The 24,703-nt window shown below is 62.4% G+C and overlaps 1 protein-coding gene across 20 annotated transcripts in view; it reads left to right on the top strand.

Annotated features, from left to right (window-relative positions):
* Nucleotides 1-24,703, top strand: part of JAKMIP3 (Janus kinase and microtubule interacting protein 3) — a 79,037-nt gene that overhangs the window by 32,374 nt on the left and 21,960 nt on the right. For 3 of the 20 annotated variants that reach the window (XM_047702686.1, XM_047702691.1, XM_047702692.1), the window contains exons 3-16: nucleotides 2,040-2,537; nucleotides 8,035-8,250; nucleotides 9,668-9,787; nucleotides 10,329-10,475; nucleotides 11,207-11,338; nucleotides 12,997-13,032; nucleotides 13,769-13,828; nucleotides 14,902-15,033; nucleotides 16,123-16,251; nucleotides 17,969-18,052; nucleotides 19,414-19,476; nucleotides 21,185-21,283; nucleotides 22,356-22,454; nucleotides 22,580-22,639. In XM_047702686.1, the coding sequence (XP_047558642.1) occupies nucleotides 2,040-2,537; nucleotides 8,035-8,250; nucleotides 9,668-9,787; nucleotides 10,329-10,475; nucleotides 11,207-11,338; nucleotides 12,997-13,032; nucleotides 13,769-13,828; nucleotides 14,902-15,033; nucleotides 16,123-16,251; nucleotides 17,969-18,052; nucleotides 19,414-19,476; nucleotides 21,185-21,283; nucleotides 22,356-22,454; nucleotides 22,580-22,639 (1,875 nt within the window). Of the gene's footprint in view, nucleotides 1-1,847; nucleotides 1,910-2,039; nucleotides 2,538-8,034; nucleotides 8,251-9,667; nucleotides 9,788-10,328; nucleotides 10,476-11,206; nucleotides 11,339-12,996; nucleotides 13,033-13,768; nucleotides 13,829-14,901; nucleotides 15,034-16,122; nucleotides 16,252-17,968; nucleotides 18,053-19,413; nucleotides 19,477-21,184; nucleotides 21,284-22,355; nucleotides 22,455-22,579; nucleotides 22,640-24,703 lie in introns of all 20 variants that reach the window. The other 17 variants (XM_047702688.1, XM_047702694.1, XM_047702687.1 and 14 more) reach the window with 12 other exon arrangements.

Below are 24,703 nucleotides of genomic sequence, written 5' to 3' on the forward strand. Positions count from 1 at the left end.
CGTGACCACCACCATGACCACCTCCATGACCACCCGTGACCACCACCCGTGACCACCACCCACGACCACCACCCGCGACCACCACCCTGTGACCACCGCCCACACCACCACCCTGACCACCCGTGACCACCCCATGACCACCACCCACGACCACCACCCACGACCACCACCCTCAACCACCACCCGTGACCACCCCATGACCACCTCCATGACCACCCTTTACCACCACCCGTTACCACCACCCTCGCCACCACCCGTGATCACCCGTGACCGCCGCCTACAGACCACCACCCTCGACCACCACCCATGACCCACCCGTGACCACCGTCCCACACCACCATCCTGACATACCCGCGACCACCACCATTACCACGCGCCCACGACCACCGCCCATGACCACCACCCCGCGACCACACTGCTCTTCCCTCTGCTGAAGCCCATGCAAGAGGCCGGCTGGCTCCCTTATGTCTTGGCTGTGAGCCCCCGACCCCACCGTGGGGGCTAAAATGGCTCGGGAGTGGCCCCCTTGAGAGCAGAGATTGCTGATTGCCCCCCACATGGCTGAGAACCACCATCGACATCTTCCCCTTGAACGGAGAAGGGCAGCGCACCTGCAGTGGGAACGGAGCGAGCCCTCGCACTGGGCTTTAGCAACGGCCCCTTCTCTGGCGGGAACTCAGACAGCCAGGCAGGTACTTGCTCGTCCCTGCCAGCGCCCAGAGGCCCAGGCTGGACAGAGTTCGGTCACTAGAATTGGTGCAGCACTGCGGGGTCTGAGCCATCCCGAGGGCAGCTCAGGCTGGACCCCACTGCACACTGGGCCACCAGGCGGAGCCCCAGCTGAGTGCGTCCGGTCACATGCGTGTCCTGATAGGGAAGTAAACGTACTATGGGTGTGGGGCATGTAGCCTCCCGATCTGCGTGCATCCCGGGGAAGCTCGCTCTGACGCGGGAGGGACACCACAGTCCTGGAGAAAGGGATGAATAAGGCACCGGGGGGGGGGTGCTGTGAGAAGGGGGCGCAGAGTGGCGGGTCGGCCTGGGGGATGGGCAGTGGGCCTGCCCAAGGTGGAGGGTCAGAGCTTGTCACCCTGGGGAAAAGAACCTAGAGTTGTGAGCTGGGGTGCCAGGGGCCGTGGCGGGGTGGGCTGGAAACTCCCAGATGGCATAGTGGGTTTTGTCTGCTCGTGGAGGCGCCCCGGCTCTGCCTTTGCCCTGAACGCCCCAAAGCAGAGAAGGGGACTGGGCCACCCGTCCGCACATGCGGACGCTTCCTCCTGTGGATGGTGGATGGTGGGAGGGGAGCTGGAGCCGTAGCTGTCTAAGTGGGGAGCAGGGGCGTCCGCTCTGAAGCTGGGCTTGGGGTCCACAGGAGAGAAGGAGGGGTTCAAGGATGCTGGCCCTGCGAGGTGCCGCAGATCATGGAGGCTGGGGCAGAAGTGAACCACCAGCCACAGGGGGACCCGGGGCGGGTCAGCCGCTGCCTCACCCCATGCTAGGTCCTGAGCCCCGACTTCCTGCCGCGTGTGGGTGGTGTGGCCCCTGAGCCAAGACTGACGTTTCTAGATGAAAACAAGAGATTCAGTCAAAAATCTGAGCATTTCCAAAATCTAGACAGACCGGTGGCCTCAAGTCGCCTCCCTGTCGGCCAAGAACATCGCAGGAGGTAAGTGCAGTGCCCTGTCCTCTGGGCCGGAGGCCCGTGCCCACACGCGTCCCGTACCTTCTTCCTGGCGGCTCATGGGCGAGGTGGCCGCTGGGCGTTTGCAGCGCGGCCGGGTCTGGCGGGGGGTAGGGCAGCGGAGCGGGTCCGTGTGGACCCACGTGTCTGTGACCTTCCTTTCCAGGCTCACGGTGCTTCCAGCCTCCGGCTCCGAGGACGCCTGGCACGCTCTCCGCCCGCCCGTCCGTGAGGAGGCGTCTCGGGGGGGAGATAGTTCCCAGCCATGCAGGGAGGAGCACAGAACTCCCGCCGCGAGCCCCGGGGCGTGCACGTGGCCAGGACGTGAGCAGCAGCCGGTGGCGCTCCTGTCTTTCAGGTGAGCCGGGTGGAGAGGGAGAAGAACCAGGAGCTGCGGCAGGTGCGGGAGCACGAGCAGCACAAGAACGCGGTGCTGCTCACCGAGCTCAAGACCAAGCTGCACGAGGAGAAGATGAAGGAGCTGCAGGCCGTGCGGGAGGCGCTGCTGCGGCAGCACGAGGCCGAGCTGCTGAGGGTCGTCAAGGTCAAGGACAACGAGAACCAGCGGCTGCAGGCCCTGCTGCACGCCCTGCGGGACGGCGCCCCCGACAAGGCCAAGGTCGTGCTGCTGTCGGAGGCGAAGGAGGAGGCCAAGAAGGGGTTCGAGGCGGAGAAGATGAAGATGCAGCAGGAGATCTCAGAGCTCAAGGGGGCGAAGAAGCAGGTGGAGGAGGCGCTGACCATCGTGGTCCAGGCCGACAAGATCAAGGCGGCGGAGATCCGCAGCGTGTACCATCTCCACCAGGAGGAGATCTCCCGCATCAAGAAGGAGTGCGAGCGGGAGATCCGCAGGCTGGTATGTGCTCCCGGGGCATGGGGCGCGGGGAGGGGCACGTGGGACGTGGGCGTGAGCACCGGGTCCAGAGAGGTAAAGGTCACAGCCCTCGGGGGCCGTCTTGGTGTCAGTGCCATGTGGGGAGGCGCCCTCTGTGTCTGGACCATGGGGAGTCAGTGTCTTGTCCGGTCAGGAGTGGCCGGATTCCGGCGTCGGGATGGCTTCAGACACCCGCTGTCCGTGGCTGGCACCCCGAGAGTCGACGTCCTCAGAGACCCAGAGCAAGAAGTGAAAGAGAAATTCAGGGACGGGAGGGCCTGTGCTTGACTGTCCTCATCCCTTGGAGCTTGACCTCCTTGGTATTTGGGAGAAACGGAGCTCGACCTTAGAGCCCCATGTCCCCGGTCATGGGCTGGGGACGAGCTGGCTTTACTGCTGGTCACACTCAGGACCCCTGGGATCCCCTGAACAGGATGCCACAATCTCTCCAAGCAGCTTGGCCGGGCACCTCTCCCTCCTTCCTGGGCTCCACTTTCTGAAGACTGCCCCGGGCCGTGCTGCCATGTTGTACTTCCAGAAGGGGTACAGCCACTCTCCAGACCTGAGGCCCAAGGGGGAACGCAAGCCTTGCGAGCTCAACACAGCTCTGTGGCCATGTGTACATGGGGGTCCAAACACTCCCAGCCTGGACAGCCGCCCTCCTTTCCTGGGCTGTCCCCCACTCCGTGCCCCCCACAACTCTAAGCCATGCGTTGGTGCCACCAGGTGAGCCATCAAGAAGACCCTGTGGGAAGTGTGGGCTTCCTTATGCGACAGGACGGTCCCTCCTGTCTTCTTCTGCCCGGGAAAGGGAGGGACACCAGTGACCATCTGGAGGAAGGTGGGACAGGACGGTCAGTGCCCACTGTCTGTCTGCAGGCCTGTGGCCCGTCTCCTCAGCTGGGCGCCTGTAACACAACCAGACGGTCCCCTGTGGTGCCCACCGCCCCCCCCCTCCCCCCGGCATGGACGCTCCCAGGGGCAGCTGCAGCCAGCTCTTTTAGCTGATTCTCCTGAATTTTGTGCCAAATTCTCAAAACAATGCTTATATTTCTATTTTTTTTTAAGATTTTATTTACTTATTTATTTAGTCAGAGAGAGAGCAAGCGTGAGCACAGGCAGGCAGAGAGGCAGAGGCGGAGAGGAAGCAGGCTCCCCGCTGAGCAGGATCCCGATGCGGGACTCGATCCGGGGACCCTGGGATCATGACCTGAGCTGAAGGCCGACGCTTAACCCACTGAGCCACGCAGGCGCCCACAAAGTTCTACTTCTTGATATCTCAGTTTTTGCTCCCCCTTTGCCTGCCCTGGCCCCCTGGCCCCCTTCCCCTCTGCTCCTAAGTTGTCCGGGTGGTTCTTCACAGGAGGACTCGGCTTCTGTGAGCGAGGGGCCGATTCAGGAAGGTGTGGGCACTGTCAGGGGAGACCTGTCTGGTGGCGACCCCCGGCAGGTGCTCACTGAGGCCCCGGGGGAGGGGCGGGGTGACGGCCGGGGACAGCAGGGTGGCCCCTGGGGGGCAGGGCCCAGCCATGGCCGATTCAGCCCAGCCGGGGAGGTGGGAGCACAGGGGCCAGCGTCCTGGGCCCAGAGCGCGGGGTATTCAGGGACACGAGAAGGCCCCACGGACACTAGAGTGAAATCTAGTATTGACAAGACGGCTGCCGTGTGCGCGTTGCTCACACAGGACGCACAGCGCCCCGCGGCCCTGTCACCCCATTGTGCGCATCCCCTGCCGAGGAGTTGGTCTTGTCGTTTGCTCGTTTCTCTGCATGCGGACTTGGGGTTCAGCCCTGAATTCCCGGGGGGCGTCTCTGCCCCGAGTGCGGCCCCGCATTTCCCTCGTTCCCGAGATGCCCCTCCTGGAGCCCCCCGCCCGCCCTCGGGCCTGCCTTCCCCCGACCCCGGCCACTACCTGACCTCTCGGCCCCCTGGGAGCCCCCGCCCGCTCCTGGGCTCGGTCCTCCCATGTCCTCCTCTTTGCTGACGTGTGGTTCCCGCTTCCGCCGGATCGCGGGCTCCAGCGGCGTCCCGGACCCTGAGCGCAGAGAGAACTTCCCGAGACTGCGCGTGTTTCGTACGAGGCTTTGACTCCGCGCGCTCGATGCTTCGGGCCGGGGACTGTGGGGCCGGGGACTGTGGGGCAGAGAAGTTTCCATCAGGAATTCGAGGGCATCTCCGCGTTGTCTTTTAACTTCCTGCACGGCCACGACAAGCTGGAGGCCGCTGTGGCTCCTGACCTTCCCCGCTCCGCGGGCCCCCACGGAGCCGCGCGGGGCCCGCGGGCGGACGGGCTGTAGGAGGTTCTGCGCCGTGTCGGGGCCTCTCTTTGTTTTCTTCCCTCCCAGGAACTGGAGTCAGGGCAGGACCGCGGAGCAATGACACCAAACACGGCAGGTGGGAAAGGAAGGTGTAAAGCTGTCTCTTTTGCAGGTGGTGTGCCTGTAGGAAACCCTAAGCAATTCACCCCAAAACCCCAGAACCATTAAAAGAGTTCTGCACATTTTCAGGATCAAGATCAAAATGCAAAGATTGGTTGTATTTTTATTCACGAGCGACAAACAGTCCAGAAGGAATTTTTTTTTAAGATTTTATTTATTTGAGAAAGAGAGAGAGAGCACGAGTGGAGAGGGGCAGAGGGAAAGGGAGAAGCAGACGCCCCGTGGAGTGTGGAGCCTGAGGACGAGGGGCTCAATCCCAGGACCTGGAGATCACGACCTGAGCCTCAGTCAAGAGTGGGATGTTCGGTCGACGGAGCCACCCAGGCGCCCACTAGGGTATTTTACACGCAGGTTCCCAGGCGCCCCATGTAGTGGTTCTGGTTCTGTGCGCTGCGCAGAGCCTGCTCTGGACAGCAGGGGCGAGTCAGAGTGTGCGGAATGTCCTCACCCCTTCACAAGGGCCATTCTTCCGTCCTCAGCATCCTTCCCTGGGGACCAACCACCCCAAGGGCTGCCTCAGTTTCCGTACACCTTCTGTAACTGGGAAAGGTGGAGGGGATGGGCATGGGGGTGCTAAAGGGGGCGGGAGTGAAGGGTGTGTGTGCTGGAGAAGAAGGGGTGAGGGGGAGCTCCCAGGGGTGAGGAGGTTTGGGGCGGGGGCTGCTATGGGGGAGGGGCAGGGGAGTGTAGGAGCTCCCAGGGGTGAGGGGGTATGGGTGTGCTGTGCGGAGGGGAGGGAAGGTGGGGAGCTGGGGTGTGGGTCTGGGACTGCGGGGGGGTTGGGGCAGCTCGTCTGGAAGCTGGCCAGGCCCAGTCAGGATTTGGGATCTTCCCTGGAAACTTTGGGAGTGACGCCACCGGACTCCGTTTTCAGCGAGGGGACAGTGGTGGTGAGGGACGGGCTGTAGCAGGCACAGGCGTGCACACAGGGAGGCCACTACAGAGGTCTGGGAGAGAGAAGGTGGCGGCAGGGTGACCGGAGGCTCCTGACTCGCGCCCCCATTTCACCGGAGAGCCCTTGTCCTGTCCCTTGGGAGAGCTGGTCATCTGGGTGTTCGCGGTTACATAAGACGGGGACAGATGACGTCCCCAGGTGCTCTCTGCGGAAAGAGAACCCACGGGCCTCTGGCAGGGAAAGGGGGTGCTGGGCTGCAAGGCAGCGGGACTGCAGCCCCCAGTGCCATGCTGCCCACCACTGCTTCCCCCGGCCGGCCTGGGCATCGTACGAGGACATGTGCCACAGTCGGAAGCAGTGCCTTGTAGACCTGGGGGCCCACGGGACCTGACAGAGTTTTCTCTCCACCTCATGAGCCGGTGTGTCCCCCCTTCCCAGGTGGGCATTCGGGTGGGAACCGCAGGGTCCTGCGGGGCGTCTGCTGCCCATGGACGCTGATGGACACCAACGCTGCTGTTTGCCGAGCCCCCTGGCGTTAGGAGGACCCCCTGGGACACTGTCTCTGAACTCAGAGTGACTTCCCACCCTGGCGATCAAATCCCACCCCTGTGTGAAGGCACCTGTCCTTGAATTTCCTCTGTGGGCCTGTCACCCTGCTCGGCCGCAGCACGTGGTAGAGTCGGGCGGCCCCTTAGGGAGGTTTGCCTTTCGGTGGAAGCCGTCTGCTTACGGAGCTCATTTCAGTGGGATCTTTGTGTCGGGACTCATTTCCTGGGGTCCTGACGAAAGAACAGTGATGTTTTCTTAGTGTCGCGTATGAGTGTCGGTAGACCCCAGAACACGGCTGCTTAGCGATACAACTATATTTCCCTGGTCCCTTTGTTTTCACTAATTCAGGGTGTTTCTGTGTGCTCCAGTAAATGGGAATTTAGCAATTAAGGATTTCTTTTGTTCTATTCAGTTCATCACTTTCCTGCAAAACTGTGATCCGGGCTAATGAGACATCTCACGTCTTTGTTCCAAGCTGACCTCAGCAGATGGCCGGCTTATGAGCTTAGTTAGCCTTAAACGGCAAGTGAAGCACCAAGTTATCCCATCCTGTTCCATTGTTTGCAAATTTGTTTTAAACTGAGTCGTTTCATAAATCGAGAACCATTTGTAAGGACCCCTTGCTGCGCCCCAGTCCGTCAGTCTGTCTGTCTGAAGAAGCGGGGGTGGGGTGTGTTTGCCTCCCCACGGGGAGCGGCCCATCCCGCAGCGGCCAGCTGAGGGGCCCGGAGACACGTGGCAGCTGCGTGCAGAGAGCCTTCTCGTTGCTGTCAGGAGGTCGAGCGCTTCAGGGAGAGTGGGGAGGGCCACGGACCCCTCATGGCCACTCGCCTGCTGGCCTGAAGAGGCCTGGGTGGGCCGGACACTCCTGACTTCCAGTCTGGAGCTGATTTGTCCGGAGACCCCCTCCTCCATGCCTTAGCTCAAAGCAAGATGAACTAAAAATGCAGCATTGCCTGCAAGCAGTCGGGCAGCACCTCGGTCTGTCCACGCCTCGGGGCAAGGAGAGGCAGGGTGCAGAAGGACCAGAACGTCAGCTCTTTCTGGCCGGGGTGCCCCTCAGAGAGGAGAGGGAAGAGGCAGCGAGAAACTTCCGCTTCTCATACCCTCAACTGCCCTGTTGGAGGACGGACCTTGCTCCTCACCGTCTCCTATGGATGGGGTCCCAGGAACTCGGCGATTCCCCGGCCCTGCCCAACACACGGCAGAAGGCAGGAGCTAGAGGGGGCTTCTGCGGTCCTGCCAGCCAATGCCAGCCCCCAGGAGCCCCCGCAGTCCAGTGCCGCAGGGGGTGGGACACTGGGAGGGGTGCCCGGAGTCCAGAAGGAGACTCAGATGCACCAGCTTGAACTGGACTAGCAGAGCAGAGGCCGGCCCAGCCGGGGGTGGGGTGGGGGGAGTCACACCTCGGCCGGAGCAGTGGGGCTGTGCTGAGGCACCTGCTTTGCATCCCGTCGCAGAGCCCAGAAACACATGGGCAGGGCCGCTGCGGTGGGGACCCTCCTGGCGCTGGCTCCGAGTGCCGCCGTCTGTGTCTATGGTAACTGCGGACCTGTACTCTGCCTGCCTGTGTGATTGTGTTCTGTTCTCCTTATAGATGGAGGAGATAAAATTTAAAGACAGAGCAGTCTTCGTGCTGGAGAGAGAGTTAGGGGTTCAAGCCGGGCATGCTCAGAGACTGCAGCTCCAAAAAGAGGCTCTAGATGAGCAGCTGTCCCAGGTCAAAGAGGCTGATCGGCACCTGGGCAGCCCCAGACGGGAGCTTCCTCATGCAGGCGGTGCAGGAGACGCCTCAGACCACTCGGGAAGCCCTGTAAGCACCTCCCCACGCTCCCCCGTGACCCAGAGTCACAGACAGTGCTGTGCGAGGCTCTGCGGGCCTGCTCGGGCGGCTCCCCAGGGAGTTGAGAGCCTAGGTCCAGAGTCCAGAACCAGAACCCCCCGCCCCGGGCACACTGACCGTGTCTGCAGCCCACCAGCCGGACCCCAGACCCCCCGCTTCTCTGGCTTGGCTGGGCGGGCAGACACACTTCTGCCTCCTTGCTTCCTGGCTGGCGTGGCACAGCACTGGCCTTCACTCGACCGCCCGCCCCCCATGGTCCCCCGAGGCCTCCGGCTGGAGCCTGCCTGCAGCTGCCAGGCCCCCAGGCAGCTAACGGTCCTTGCTTGCTGGTCCCGGTTCCCGCCCCGGCAAGAGGGACGAGGCTGCACCATTTCCATCTCCACGTGCACGGGCTCCTGGCTCTCTGTTCGCCCGCACCCCCGCCCGTCACCCCCACCCACTTTTTGTGTGACCCTGTCCCCCTTTTGCTCCTCTTCAGGCTGCCGAGATAACGTGGGGTGGGGGTAGCCCGCAGCCGCACGGCCGTGACGTCATCACTGCTCACTGCTGCTCCTGATTCAGAGCCCGCTGGAGTGGTTCTTGGCAGTCCGGGGTGGGGGGCTCTAAGTTCCGTGGACCCTCAGTGCAGGTCCTACGGGCCCGCCCCTAGCCTCTCCTGCACCTGCTGAATGAGGAACCGTTCCTCTGTCCTCCCCGGACATGCCTTTGTTTGCTCTGAGGACAAACTGTTTGAGCTGAGCCAGCCCGAGGACAACGACATTTCAAGAATAGAACATGATTTTTTTAATAATTTTATTATAAATCGCTTAACTGAATTGAATCTTGCTCTGCCACTCGATGGATTGTGTGAACTCCAGAGAGACTCTGAAACTGGATCAGAATGTTTTGATTGATTTTGAATGAGGTTCCAGAGGTTTCAAAAGTGACCTCGTAGAACCTCAGTGTGAGGGAGCACGCGTCCTGGGAAGCCATCTTTGCAAAGTCTCAGGTTGAACATCTCTTCCTGTGCTCACACGATCATACGAGGGAAGCTGCGAGCCCGCCTCCCGCACACGCAGGCCCTCCCGACAGGGGCAGCCCTCGGCAGCCCCAAGGGGGGCCGCAGCACCCGCCCACACCCGCGTGCCCGCCTTTGCACGCCCTTGCCTTCCACTGCATATCCCGGACATCCTGCTCCTTCGCTCTGCCCCCACTGTGCGGTCCGCGGTGGCCACGGTGGTCAGCAGCGGTCCCCTACCCCTGGGGGGTTCTGCCCCCACCCACCCGCCACGTGCGATCACGGGCCGTCATGGCACAGAACTGCTTTGTTCTCCGTGGTGACTGGGATCTGCAGAGGTTTCTGCGCGTGTGTCTGCGAACAGTTGTTTGCAGTTGATTTTTGTTTTAGGAACAGCAGTTGGATGAAAAGGACGCTCGGCGCTTCCAGCTTAAGATCGCGGAGCTGAGTGCGATTGTCCGGAAGCTGGAGGACCGAAACGCCTTGCTTTCGGAGGAAAGGAATGAGCTGGTGAGTGGCAGTGGGGCAGGGCCACGGCGTATCTGTGTCCCATGGGTCTGTGGCTGCTGAGGGGGCAGGTGCCCCCTTTCCTTGTGGAAAGGAGTGATGGTGCCAAGGACAGGGCTTGCATACAGGCCTCTCAGCTGTTTCAATAAAGCTTTATGAACAAAACCTGGTTGAGGGGCCACATGTGGGCCTTGGGCGCCGGTTGGTTGATCCCTGCTCCATATTATTGAGCAAAAGTACCGTCCGCCCCATGAGTTCCCTGGGACGAGCGAGGCCCGTCCCTCTCCGGGGAGCCATCACGATTACGGCTAACGGGCACCGGAATTTCCAGGTGGCCCGTGTCTGAGTGGGGGCTCCTCCAAGGGCCCTGAAGGGTCATGTGCCGGGTGAGGCTCCTGTGGCTCTTACTGGCAAAATAGAGGCTTGGCCCCGAGACGGCTGGCTGGAGCCAAAGCTGTTCCGGTCAGTTTGCCGACTCCGTACGGGGACTGTTGGTTCCATGTCACACTTACAGTCACGCCGTGTGATTAATTTTGTGTTTCAGTTAAAGCGCTTGAGGGAAGCGGAGAGTCAGTACAAGCCACTGCTGGATAAGAATAAGCGACTTACCCGGAAGAATGAGGATCTGTCCCATACTCTGCGGCGGATGGAAAACAAGTTAAAATTTGTCACCCAGGAGAACATAGAAATGGTAAGGGGCCCTGCCTGGTGCAGTGGGCGGGGAGGGTGCTCACGCCCGGGCTCTGGTCTCAGACAGGGCAGCGAGGGGGTCACAGACAGGGCAGCGGAATCCACGGGGCTGGCTGGGAGAGGAGGCGGTAGGTGAGGGTGTGAGCGTGGAGGGTCGAGGCTGTGGGCACCTGCCTGAGCATGACGGTGGGGAGGTCACTGAGCAGGTCAGCCCCAGGCCTGCCGCGGGTGGAACACCAGGAGTTCCTCGGCCTCTGCTGACTCTGAAAATCTAGGGCTCAGGTGGGAGGAGCCTCGGGACACCTGTGTGGAGCAGCGCGCGGCTGCAGACCAGCACAGCGCAGGCCGGAGCTGCCGGAGGGCCCAGTCGCGCAGTGGGGGATGGTTAGCAGGTGTCTCCTGGGTCCCTTCTTAGTTTAGCCGGGCCTTCACCGTGGTTGGGGGATGGCGGAAGGCCGGGGTGCACCCCCTCCCCGCACCCGGCTGCAGAAATGCCTCCTTCCCACGCTCAGCTCGGAAGCGGCGGGGTGCGCGGGGGCAGGCCGCTCACGCCTCCGCTCGTCCCCCCCAACCCTGCCGCCCGCCGCCCGGGCCCGAGCGGAGGCGCGCCTGGCCCCGGCGGACAGGGAGGCGCGGCTGCGCGGCGCGAGCCCCGCTGGCAGGGAGGACCCGCTCAGGGCCGCCGACCACCCCTCAGCCCGCCCCGCGTGACCGGTCTGGCTGGCTTTGCAGCGGCAGAGGGCCGGCATCATCAGGAGGCCCAGCTCCCTGAACGACCTGGACCAAAGCCAGGACGAAAGAGAAGTGGACTTCCTGAGGCTGCAGGTCGTGGAGCAGCAGAACCTCATAGACGAGCTTTCCAAGGTGCCCGCGCCCCCGGCCCTCCCGCCCTCCGCCCTCCCGCCCGCTGGCCGAGGGCCACGCCCACGCCCACGGCCACGCCCTCCTCTCCCGTCTACCTCGGCCTGGACCCGCCCCTCTCGCCCGCCCCTCCCCTCGACCGTCGGCCCCTCCCCTCTCCTCCTCGCGCCCCTGAGCTCCCGTCACTCTCGGTCCGTCCTCTCCCACCCATGGGCCCTCCGCTCCCGTCTCTCTCAGCCCCTCCCCTCTCCACCCTCGGCCTCGCCCCTGCCGCCCCTCGGCCCCGCCCCCCGCTCTCTCGCGCTCTCTCTCAGCCCCTCCCCTCTCCTGCCTCGGCCCCGCCCCTACCGCCCCTCGGCCCCGCCCCTCCCGTCTGTCTGTCTCTCTCTCTCTCTCAGCCCCTCCCCTCTCCTCCCTCGGCCCCACCCCCATCTCCCTCGGGCCCCACCCCTCCTCTCACCTACCTGGGCTCCTTGCCATCCTGCCCCGTCCGTGGGATGGAGAGCCCAGCATGCGTGTCCCCCCGCCCTTCCCTGGGGCTGCACCGCGGCCATGTCCGAGTGGCCCTCTAAAGCTGCGTCGTCTCCTCCCCGCTTCGGACCCCGGGGTTCAAGGGCAGTGATGCCGCAGTGTTAGCTCCTGGCCTGGGTCCATCCTTTGCTGCAGTGAAGCTTGGGGCCTCTCGGACCTCGGCCTGACTCCGCAAGGCTGCTCTGTGTCCCTCCCCTTCTCTCCTGAGTACACGTGCCCTAATCCAGGACGGTCTCTCCTCCAGATCCCTGATTCAATCACGTCTGCAGAGACCCTATTCCAGATAAGGTCCAGGCCCAGATGCTGGGCATTAGGACGTGGACAGGCTCTTCCGGGCCTACCCAGCCCAGGACACTGCCCTGTTCCTATAGGGCACGGCTTTGCAAATAATCCTGCACCAAACCTTCCTGCAGTTGCTCTGCTTGGGGCCTTCTGCTTCTTGTTGCTGTCCCCTTGGACCACTTCAGAGCAAGTCGCCTTGGTCCTTCTGTGACCTCTGGGTGCGGCAGAAGGGACAGCAGCATCTCTCCTGCCGGTGTGGCTTGTGGCCCAGAAGTGCTGGCCTGGCTTGTCTTGTTGTCGTTTTTACTAAGTTCTATGCCTGATGTGGGGCTTGAACTCAAGACCCTGAGATCGAGTCACATGCTCTGCTGACCGAGCCAGCCAGGCCCCAACGCCTGTTTCATTTTGATGACTGAAGTTCTCTCCAAAGTAACGGGAGGTCCCACAGCTCAGTGTGGGCTGCAGGGCGGGTCTCACCAGCTCAGCCTTCCCTGACCATGCCTGAGAGCTGCCCTCTTGTCTCGTTCAGCCGCACAGTGGCCGTGCGTCCCCCTGTGTAGAGGATCTGTGGGGAGGGGGGCATTCAGGAAAAGGAGGAAATCCTGGTCAGTTGCAATCTAGGTTATTGCCGTTTCCGAAAGGCCGAGGGCCCCCGGGTGCTCCTGTAGGTTCTCGGTGCCCTTGGGAGGTCAGCTTAGGGAGGGAGGGGGACGCCATGAGAGAGTCAGGTCAGATGCTCCTTCTCCAGGCAGTGGGAGGTGGCCAAGGTTTGGGGCAGCCACCAGGCTCTGGGTCCCTGGGGAGCAGGTCTGTGTGCCCAGCTCTGTAACAAGCTCTTCTCTCCGCAGACGCTTGAGACCGCCGGCTACGTGAAGAGTGTGCTAGTAAGTAACTCCCACATTCACCCCAGTTTCCCAGCACACTTGTCCCTGGAACCTCTCCTGCTGGTGGCTCCATCTAGTCCAGACAGGGCAGCCGTGCCAACACAGGCTACCTGCCCAAAGACATTGCAGTGGGGACCAAGGATGCCCATTCGTTAGGGTCAGATAGATGACCCACGTGGCCATCGGGGATGCCCACAGGAGCCAGCACCCAGCTTTGCCCATTCTTCAGGGATGGCTGGCGTCCCTGGAGCGCTCAACCCCACCACAGGTTTCCTCCTTGCTGGTGTGGTCCAGCAGTTGAAGCGTGGCTGGTACATGGTCAGGGTCATGGAAACGCAGCTCAGCTCCCTGGGGAGACACGGGTTTTCGGTCTCCTCCCATGTCTGCAGGGTCTGTCTCCAGCCGTGTGGGGAGGGCATTTCCCCAGATATCTGCTCAGAGAGCACAGAGCAGGGCTGGGCTCGGGCCCTTTTGGGTTCCTGTTTTTGTGTGTGTTCTGCTCAGAGCCTGCCCCCCGGCCGCACACCGTGAAGGAGACTGGAGCACTGAGCAGGCTGTGGTCACAGCCCCCGACGTGGGCCAAGCGGGAGCCCCACGCCGTCTGCCCCTCCAGCTCCGTGACCACGCAGACAGCAGCCTGCCTAGAAACCGCCCTCCCGGTCCATTCCAGTGACCACGCGGGAACGCGAAGGGAGCTGCTCACCCCTCAGAAAACCTCCTCCGCTGTTTTTTGCAGGAGCGTGATAAGCTGTTAAGATATCGGAAGCAAAGAAAGAAAATGGCCAAACTCCCCAAGGTAAAGGAGACGATGCTGACCCAAGTGTGTTTTTTAAAGCCGCTTAACACGAGGGAGTTTCTCTCTGGAGGTGAAAAGAAAATATTTACTGTTTCTAAAAATTGTTACTGTACCATAACCAACACGAACCTCAAATCAATACTCTTGTTTATAGTTCTAAATTTAAAAGTCCTACCTTGTTGCTTTTAAATTTCCCAGGTAGCCCACGATTCATGACCGCAGGAAGGAGGGGGTCGCCCCGACTCTGGCCTTCCCTTGCAGGCCTGGGAGTTAGAATTCCCACGTAGCCACGGGGCTCCCAGGCCTGCCTCGCCACCCGCCACCGCATGGTCCCCCGTCACCACTGCAGGCTGCAGCGCCCTGTCTGCGGCCCCCACGGGGCCCCCTCCCAGGCAGACCTGCCCCCCCAGGGAGTCTGAAGCCCAATCCTTTTCCATAAATGTGTGTTTTTTATTAAAGGAGATTCTGGAGGTATTCCCAGAGAACGTTAACTTGTGCTCTGCTTTATGCAACATGAGTGTGTTTTCTTGGGCTTCTGAATGCTCAAGGGTGTTCCTCGCACAGCCTGGGAGGTAACTCCTCAGGCACGGACACTGGCCCATTTGGCCCCCAGAGTGCTGGGGGCCCTCTCTCCTCGGGATTGTCGCAGAGCACTTAGAGATTTCCTGGGGGCCTGGGAGCCAGTGGGAGGAGGCCCGCCCGCCCTCTTCACCTGGGCCCCCGCTGTCCCGTCGCTTCCAGGAGGCAGGAGTGGGGAGGAGCCAGGCAATTAGGATACAGGCCAGGAGCCACCCAGATGGGCTCAGCAGCCCAGGACAGGATGTTGGTTGACAAAGGTGTGGACCGTTGGCCACACGGTGAGGGTTGACCGTTATGAGCTGGACCATGAAGGGGTCCGGTGGGATTTCAGCACAAGAAGGACCCAGGAGGCTCCGGTGACTGTCGGGCCAGGAGTTCAGGAAAGTGTCAGGGACACAGCAGGAGGGACTTGGATAGAGAGAGAGTAATGGTGGACACGGGGTGAGGAGGGGACACGAGTCCATGTCTGGACTAACCCAGTTCCTTTGGGTCAGAAGCCGGTTGTGGTGGAGACCTTCTTTGGGTACGATGAAGAGGCTTCCCTGGAGTCCGACGGCTCCTCCATCTCCTACCAGACGGACAGGACAGACCAGACCCCGTGTACGCCTGACGATGACCTGGAGGAGGTAGCCTCCCACGGGGGGTTCTGGACAGGATGGAGTGGGGCCTGGAGGCCAGGGGGATCAGGGTCGGGGGTCTGGATACATGGGGTTTTGCTGTGGGGCCTGCCGCCTGGAGCGGTGGGTTCCGTGGCCCTCCCAGGCTGTGCCCCCTGCCCCCGTGGCCTGTGATTCCGCAGGGTGAGAAGTGCCTCCCGTTACCACCCTCCCTTCACAGGCCCCGGTTGGGCTTCAGCCCGCCGCTATGCCCCTGCCCCTCCACACATGGGAACAGACGGCTCCCTGCCTCTCGGAGGGCTGCCCCAGGCTCTGGAGCACCCAGTATGGGGAGGCTGGCACCAAGGCCAAGGGCCAAGCCGAGAGGTACATGGGACAGATAGTGTAGAATAGTGTTGTCTTGGATAGACACACAGCCAGTCTGTCCTGCCCGCCAGTCCTTCTTCCAGAAGGAAGGGCCCTTAGGTGCAGGCAGCCACCTGAGTCCCGCATGTGGGAAGAAGCTTGGTTTGTTCTCACTGGCGTGGCCCCGGTGGCTGAAGGACAAGGAGTGGCCCTGAGAGGCCCCAGGGGACACTAAGGTCCCAGGTAGTGCCTCCCCGGGCAGATCAGGGCAGGTGACCCCATGGCCGTGGACCCGCTTAGAGACCTCAGACATCGTTGTACAGCTACTGCCAACAGCCTTGGTGATAAGGAGCACACGGGGAGCTGCGGCCCGGTGAGGGCTCCTGGGCCTGGTCCCTCTCAGACACAGCCAGCCTCCACAGCAGACCTAGGCCTTGTTCTCGGAGCAAGAGCTTTGGGGCCTAGGGGACCCTCAAAGGCAGCAGCCATCCCCTGGCTTCTCCTTGGGGCAGCAGGTGTCCTTGGAGCCAGAAGGAGGCATCTGGGAATCTGCGCAGGAAGGTGGGGGTGGGGAGGAGATGCATTCCCAGGGCCAGGTCTCACCTGACACACTTGGGGGGCCAGGCGGGGTCCCCACTGAGCCCCTGAGGCTCACCCTGGCCTCAGTGTAGCCAGCTGGGCCTTCCCCCCGGGGGGCTCCAGGCTCACCTCCCCGGGGCCCCCGCAACACTGCGTCTCTGTGCACCTGTGCAGGGCGTGGCCAAGGAGGAGACGGAGCTGCGGTTCCGGCAGCTGACCATGGAGTACCAGGCTCTGCAACGGGCCTACGCCTTGCTGCAGGAGCAGGTCGGAGGGACGCTGGACGCAGAGCGAGAAGTTAAGGTCTAACTGACTTCTACTCCACGATGTTCCGGCTCCCGCTGGGCTCCTCCCCGCTTGACCCCCGCCGTGGCAGGGACACCTGTGGCGCTTCACCTTCCAGGCTGATCCCTCCCCCCGTGGCTCTTGCCGGGCCTGTCGGAGCTCCCGAGGCGACTGGGAACCAGCGTTTGCGCGGCAGCGCTGGGAGTCATCCGGGCGGTGGGTGGGGCCTCCCCGGAGCGGTCCCCGGCATAGGTGTGAGTGATGGTCCCTGGAGAGCCATGTGTGTCCCCTCTGCGGACCGTGGCTGGTGGGCAAGGGGAGGTCTGCTTCCTTTGAACCTGCCCGCAGGGCTCTTGGGGGGCTCTCCCAGAGCGGAGGCTCAGAGATGGGGAAGGGCCAGCATTTCTGCTCGGTTCTTGAAATCTGCTGCAGTCATTCACTCACCCCGTCCACCTGAGCTCAGCTGCTGTGCTCACCTTGACCTGGGCCTCCCCAGCCAGGCCCTGATGGGAGCAGGTACGTGTCCCCTCCTGCCCCTGCTCCCCTGAGCCCTGGGCCGGGCTCTCATGCCCGTCCACCGAAGGCAGGAACACGGGGCTGACAGGTGCCCTCACTGGCCACCAGGGGAGGCCGTGGCAGGGGGCTGTGCCCTGTCTTCCCCTGAACCCCACCCCACGCTCCCTGACATGTGGCCTGCCGTGCCAGGGCTCTGAGGGAATGCCCTGCATAAGGAGGTCAGCTGCACCCTGTACACGGAAGGGCTCTCCTGCCCAGCTGCCCTGGCACCTGGGGCCCATCTCTGACCCCAGCCATACAGGGCACGGCACCAGTCAGCTGGTTCTGAGACTCCAGCTGGCCAGCTGGGCATGGACTCTTGGAAGTAGGGCACAGTGTCAGTGGGGTCCCCTTCCATCTCCTCGCTGCCTGGAGAGTCACTAGACCTACTCCCTGTGAGCAAACAGATCTCCCGCCAACTTCCCTTGTGTCACGACGGCCCTAATAGGGAGAGGAGGGAGGGAGGGGGGAGGGGAGGAGAGGAGGGGAGGGAGAGCCAGGGTCCGCTGATGTCTCCGAAGGGGACCCCAGGGCCAGGCCACGGGATACTCAGCCTCCTCAGCTCGAGGGACCCCTGACCCAGTGCCCAGCTGGCCCAGATGCTCTCATCTGCTCAGAGGTGTTCCCAGGGAACAGGGGCGCCCATCGGAATGAAGGGCCCTGTGGCCCAGACCTCACGAGAGCAAATTAAGTCCAGGGGGGGTGGCATGGACGGTCTGGGGCCTTGCCTGCCCCTGGGCAGTGGAGGGTGGGCTTCTGCGGGAGGCGGGGGAGGAGGGAGTCAGGTGTACGCGGGACTGGCAGAGGGCACCCGTGCGGGAGGGGACGGGCCGAGCGCTGAGCCGTGTGTGTGTGTCCTTGCCATTGGCCAGAGCCCAGGATGTGGCCCAGTGGCCGGTGCCCCGCAGGCCTCCAAGGCCCTCCTTAGCCCTTTCATCCTGCCTACAGAGATGTCCCCGACAGTCCCTCAGAATGAGTCTGTAGGGCATCCCCATAACCCTAGATAGTCCGCTCGCCACAAGCCTCCTGGTGCTTCCCTCCGCCCAGAGCCTTCCCTGCAAATGTGTGGACCGCCCCCCTCTCCCTTAGCTGCGGGGGAGAGCCTACTGGAAGCCTCTAGCCCTGCGGGGCGACCTGGCTGTGAGAGGAAGTTTGACGTATCCCTCCTCCCATTCTACAGACCCGTGAGCAGCTGCAAACAGAGGTGCAGAGAGCCCAGGCGCGGATAGAAGATCTGGAGCAGGCCCTGGCCGAGCGGGGGCAGGTGCGGCTTGAGCGGGACCTGATGCCCACCAACACGGAGGGTGCCCGAGGGACATGGGTGGTCCACAGGTGTATGGGGGGGCTGCACCTGGCAGACAGGCACCCCACTAGGAAATGCAGACCCTGAAAGGAGCACAAATCAAAGGAAAGGCCCAGCGTGCCTTGACGAGGGGCCTGGATAGGCCCTGTCTCTCCCCCCAGCTCAGGGCCAGGGCTACCCCTGGAGACCGCTGGTCACTCCCTCACCCGTATGCCCATCGCCACCTCTGGGCTCTTCAAATCCTGTGGGAAGGTGTCTGTTGCCTGCCACCACGAGCTTCTGTCCTGCTGGACGGCACAGCTCCAGGTGGACCCAGGAGGAGGCTGGAGGACGGCCGAGTTGGGCCGGGAGGGTCTTCATGGGAAAGCACCTGGGTCACCATCAAGCCAGCGCAGACCCACGGTGGTCCTCGACGCATTCACCACTGGGTGGACAGCGAGAGGGACGAGAGGATGACCTGAGCAACATGGGGTCGTGTTGCCCACACCCCGACTTGAGCGCACATGGCCCCAGATTCCGCGCTGAGTACCTGTAAGCTGTTTACCCAAGCCACACAGGGCTGGCTTGCCCCGGGGCCCCGTGCGCTCGGGCTTCAGGAACCGTGCTCAGAGGCTGGGCTGAGCACAGACTTCACGGACCCTGCCTGGACTTCGTGAGGTTGGCGCCTGAGCCCCACAGTGGCCGTTTGTGCAGGAGCAGTGGCCGGGTAGCCGGAACATGAGCAGGAACACAGTGTGGCTGCCTTTCAGTGGCCGACGACCCTCCAACTTCCCAGATGACTTTGCTGAAGAACCTGGAAAGAAGGGGAGCATGTGGGGCAGCGGGCCTCCCTCCTGACCCCTCGCCGAGGAGGCTGCTTGTGGGAGCATCGCAGCTTTTGGGGACACCTGACCTTGTGGCTGGGTCGGGGGGGGGGCGTCTATACACGTCTCTCACCAGAGCACAGAAGCTGGCAGGCAGGACACACCCTGAGGGTCCCAGGCTCCTGCTGGTTCTGTGTCAAGGTCCTTGGACCCAAGACACCCATATGGCTCCACGTGCCCCTGGTGCCTGGCATGGGTGGGTGTGGGCTGGGAGTGTTGGCCGTGTGGTGGTGCGGGCTCCCTCAGAAGCAGGGCTGCCTCCGTCTGCTCTCGCCCAGGCCCCTCCTGCAGAGATCGCAAGCTTTCGTTCGCGGCACGACACGAGCCACAGGAGCGGCGGCCAGAAGCCCGCTACAGAGGCTGGGGGTTGCCTCCTCCGCTCTGCTGAACCGTGGTTTAAATGTAGGCTTTGCACTGATTCTGCGGCATTAATTTCTCCAATTTAATTCCATTTTCAAGGACATGAAGTGGATTGAAGAGAAGCAGGCACTGTATCGAAGAAACCAAGAGCTTGTGGAGAAGGTGCGCCCCACGTCCCGAGAAAGCAGCGACCTCCACCCCGCGCTCCCGGGAACTCTCTTCCGGACAGAGGTCCTCCGAGGGTCCACAGAGTCGGTCCACCCGCTGCTGTGTGTCTGGCCTCACCTGAGCTCTCCAGGCTATGGCCCTGGCCATGGGCTCTCCTGGCTTCCGGTTAACAGGAGGACCTAAAACGCCGTCAGCCCTGCACCCCACCCTAGCTGGGGCTCTGTGGGCTGGAGGATTTTACGTGATGGGCTGGAAAATACGGTGCCCACTGGCCTGCTCTTGCTAGTGGCCTGGGCTCTTGCCCAGAGCTGCCTCATTTGTCCTTCTCTGGGCCGGTGAGACGCCCGTTCTGCACACAATCCCCCTCATTCAGCCCCATCTGGGGTGGGGGGGCTCCTCAGACGACACCTGCACAGCTTGGGACAGTCCCCAATGGGTGGGGTCCGGTTCAGAGGCAGAAAGGCCACCGGGGTCATCGTCCTGCCCCGTCAGGGTGCCACATGCCGCCCTTCCCCACCAGCCATGGGCCTCGTCCTGGGCCGAGCACGGGCAGCCAAAGCCCTTCTAGAGAAAAGCCAGGCCTCCGTGTCCTCCTGGGCCCGAGGGGCGCCACGGTGTCCGTGCTTCGTGCAGACTGGCAGCTCCCAGCCAAGCCCCCAGGCCACAGCCCAGTCCCACTGTGGGCTGTTAGGTCTGGATGGTGATATGATGTCCACGTGCTTCCTGTGGATCGTCCACGGGTTCCTAAATCACGGCAGCTGTGTCTATGGTGCTCTCCTGCACACACGCACACTCGTGTAACGTTCACGGGCACACTCGTGTGTGTGCACAAACACATGCACACTTGAATGCTCACTTGTACATATACCACGCCCATGAACGCTTCCATGTGCACAAAATACATGTGCACATAAATGCTTCTGTGCACACATGACCCTCACACGCGTCTGCACACACGTTCGTGTACAAGCATGACCCTCACATGCGTCTGCACACACGTTTGTGTACACCCATGACCCTCACACGCGTCTCACATTCGTGTGCACACATGCTGCTCACATGCACACTTAAGCACTTCTGTGCACACATAGATACCCATGTGCATGTGCAAACACTGTGCACACTTGTAGTGCTCAGTGCATACTTTAAACCTGCGCCTTTCTCTGGCTACCACGCGCACAGGATCACATTCTGGTAGGCGCTGCCCACAGCCTTGGCTGTGCGTGACCCCGCATGCCCTGGAAGGAACCTGCCCCCGGTGGCACCTGGACGGATGCCAGGCCCTGATCCATCTCCAGCCACCCCTGAGCATCCCAGCAGGGCACTCAGTTCCCCAAATTCAGTTCAGGGGGCATGGGCCAGGCCATCTGGTCCAGTGGACGCCCTTGTGGTGTGCCCTTCCCTGCCCTCACGAGGCCATGTGCCCTGGACACCTCAGTGGCACACCCTCGATGGGCCCTTCTCTTCCCTGTCTCTGTTCAGACGGCTGGGCTGGGCTCAGGGCCATCCCAGGGGCATCTACGGCTCCTCACCCCTGTACCGCTCCCTGTGCCCGCCCACCCTGATGAGCCAACTCCAGCTGGAGCGAGGGCTCTGGGCGCCCGGGTGGGTCGGCTGTCCCCACGGATGGCCGGAAGCTGTCAGGAAAGTCAGGAGGGGACCTCACGTAACCTCAATGTCTCATCTACCTTCTATTTTACAGATTAAACAAATGGAAGTAGAAGAGGGTCGGTTAAAACACGAGGTTCAGGATGCGAGGGACCAAAACGAGCTACTGGAGTTCCGGATCCTGGAACTTGAGGTGCGCCGTTGGCGTGGGCACTGGGTGCGTGGGGCAGAGCTGCTCTGACGGAGGGAGGCACTTGGCCTTCCTGACCTGGGCCCTTGCTCACGACCCCAAGGGGGTGGGTGGAAAGGAGGCACCTCTCTGAATAAGGGCCATGGAAGAAACCCCAGAATGAGCGAGATGTGAGTGTCTGCTTCCAGACCCACTGGGCTGCACGATGATGGCTGTGCCCCTGTGGGGCTGTGATGGTGGCCGTGGTACTGAGTGGGGACCACACCCCCGACCATGGCGGCCAGCTAGTGGACGCTTGCTCCTTGCTTATTTAAGTGGCCAAGTGTGGGTAGCTGGGAGCCACGTTGTGACCAGGTGCCCTTCTGGCTGTCCTGGGCTCCTGTCCTCCTCTGTGACCTTGGCCTCCTGCAGAGGAGGAAGAGGGAGCCAGGCTCCCTCAGGGAAGTGTCCAGCCATACATACATGGACGACCGTGCAGCTGCCATCACCTTCCACTGCACTCCTGGCCAGGAGGGCGTCTCTGAAGCCAGAGGGCAGCTGGGGGTTATGGTCCACCTGTGAGGACGTGCCTGGGGCTGGCATCTGCCCTGCTGGCTGTCCACATGACTCTGGGGCTGCCTCCTCAGTCCCAGCCACCTTCAGGACCCCCAGGGACGAGGAGGTCATGAACCTTGTGGCGGGAGGGTGTGTGTGCATGTGTGTGCACACATGACCACCGCTTGGCCTCCGGGGCTCCTGCATGTGGCCTTGGGTCGGGGACAGCACTGCCAGCCACTGTCCTCAGAGCAACCAACCAGTTGCTCCGGTCAGCCCGTGGAGGAGGACACGACTCCCTGAGCCTCCTGAGGGCCCGAGAATTCACGGCGGACCAGCAGGTCAGCAGCAGGGGTGGGGATGGAGGAGCCGGGCCTGCCAGGCTGGGGTCCCCGCTGCCGCCAGTGTCTGCGCAGGCCCTCTCTGGCCCTGGGCTTGTTTCCCAAAGGCCCACCACGTTCGCTGGCCTCTGCATCTCCGCACTGTCCCTGGGTGGCCCCCAGCTCAGCCCACATGCCCAGCCGCCTGCTCTCTGTCCTAGGAGAGGGAGCGGAAGTCCCCAGCCATCAACTTCCACCACACCCCCTTCGCAGAGGGGAAGAGCCCCCTCCAAGCCTACTGCGAAGCTGAAGGCGTGACGGTAAACCCCGCCCCCTCCCACCCCTGCACTATGTGCCACAGCCCCCACCCCAGCCCCACAACCCCCTCCTCTCCAAGTCCCCTTGCTGCGGGCACTCACCTCCTAGTGTCCCTCTCTGCCTCTAGGACATCCTGGTCTCGGAGCTGATGAAGCAGCTGGACATCCTGGGGGATAACGCCGTAAGTGTATGTCGCTCTCCTGACTCGTGCATGCCTCCTCGCGCCAGTCCCCACCCCGTCAGCCCCCCAGCGTCCAGGGACCCCCGTGAGTCCCGCTGCCGGTCTGCCACGGCTGCCCTGTCTGCCTGCACCCTCCCCGAGGCCACAGCTGCTTGGGGCAGCCCCTGGAATTTGGGAGGAGTCCTGCCCCATTCTCATGTTCCTGCACCTGTCTGGGTGGTGACTCACCCAGAAGCACGGGGTTCAGGGCCTCTGCTCGGCCAGGATGGGGAGCCCTCTGCTGCACACACCCGGGTCCGCCGGCCATGATGCTCCTGGCCGTATGTTCTCAATTTCTGGAATGCTGGTCGGTCTTTAAGCCTTTCCACCCCTTGGTGGGGGCGGGGGCGGGGGTGGGGGCGGGGGTCCTTCCAGTGCCTTAGATATCCCAGGCTCTTAGCGCTTCCCACGTCCTTGGTTTTGGGGGAAGGGCAGAGACCATAAATAATCTGCAAATCTCATTTAGGGCACCATTCCAATTTCTTGAGCAAACTCTCAAAGAATACTGATTACTGTGTGACTGTGCTGCTTCTTCCTCCATCCGTCCCTTCCTCCCTCCCCGCTTTACCTTCCAATGTCATCCCTCCATCCATCCATCCGTCCATCCATCCTTCATCCTTTGTCCATCCATCCTTCATCTTCCATTCTCCCTCATCCATCCGTCCACCCTCCATCCATCTCCCATCCGTCCATCCATGCACTCGTCTTCCATCCATCCATCCCTCATCCTCTACGCACACTCCATTGTCCATCTCTCCTGTCTCCTTTGTCCTTCCATCCTCCGTCCATCCTCCCATTCCTCACCCTCCATCCACACTCTATCCTCCATCCCCCCCACCCTCCCACCCGTCTTCCATCTGCCCTTTGTCCCTCATCTTGTACTTGTTGAGGCCCTGCCCAATGAGCAGCTCAACTGTGCTAGAAGCAGCCCCACTGTACCACCCAGAACTTCTTTTTCTCCAAGGTGTACTAATAAGCAGAGGCTACAGCAGAGTCCCTGTTGACAGGGACACTTCTCTCCTTGCCCACACTTTCCAGAGGGTGGGGCAAGGCTCCGCTGATGGTATCCACCCCTCCCCCAGAGCCCCGCTCCATCTGGGCTGTAGGCTGTAGAGGCATCAGCCAATAGCCAGGATGGGGTCCCGCCCTGAGTTTTCAGGCCCCGTCGCAGGGACCATACTGGTTAACCTTCTGATTCACAGCTGGAGAAACTGAGGCCCAAGAGGACACCTGCCCAGGGTCCTACAGCAGATGTAGGAAGAGCCTCGCTCTGTCCAGTTCAGTTCAGGGCCCCTCCCCAGCCTTGTAGCTCCCTACTCAAGAGCTCCAATGGGCTCTGATGGAGCCATCAAGGGGCCTCAGAGCATGGAGACAGAGGCTTTCGGGGACTGGAGGACACGCCTTCAGGTTTTACGCTCAGGGGACCCTGGGGAAAGCTTGGCACTTCCTACTGATGGGCCTGGAGGGTGTCCCTATCCCTTCAGTGGTCACAGGGGGCATATGAGTGTGCTTCGCAAGCACCCCATGCCCGGGGACTGTGCCCCGTGGAGCCTGAGCCCAGAAGTTCATTCCTGGAGCTTGCCCGGCCTGGCTCATGAGGAAGGCAACAAAGATAGCCTGGCCCCTGCTGCCTTCACAGCCAGTTCTGAGGCTGCCGTGCACAGCCCGCCCCAGAGCAGCCCGCGGCCTCCAAACTGGCTGCGGGGGTGCCAGAACCCCAGACCTCGTGTGCTCGGGAGGCAGGGCCCTTGGAGTTGAGCAGAGGCTGGTGGGGCGGAGCGGACCCCCATCCTCCCTGGCAGAGCACCCCTCCCCGCAGCTGTACCTGGGCTGCAGAGGGATGGGCCCCCGGGGGAAGGCAGAGCAGACGGCATCTGCCTAGGCCGGGGCCTCGGGACATCATCACCTGGCCAGGCTGCTCACCCAATGGTGAGCCCCCGAGCCAGTAGGTTCTAGTAGGCTCAGCCCTCCCTGGTCCCTGTCGGGCTCTCCAAGAAGCAGACGGTGTGAGGAGCACCTGGCCGGCCCAGC

Source organism: Lutra lutra, chromosome 14, assembly GCF_902655055.1.
Source record: "Lutra lutra chromosome 14, mLutLut1.2, whole genome shotgun sequence".
NCBI classification, from domain to species: Eukaryota; Metazoa; Chordata; class Mammalia; order Carnivora; family Mustelidae; genus Lutra; species Lutra lutra.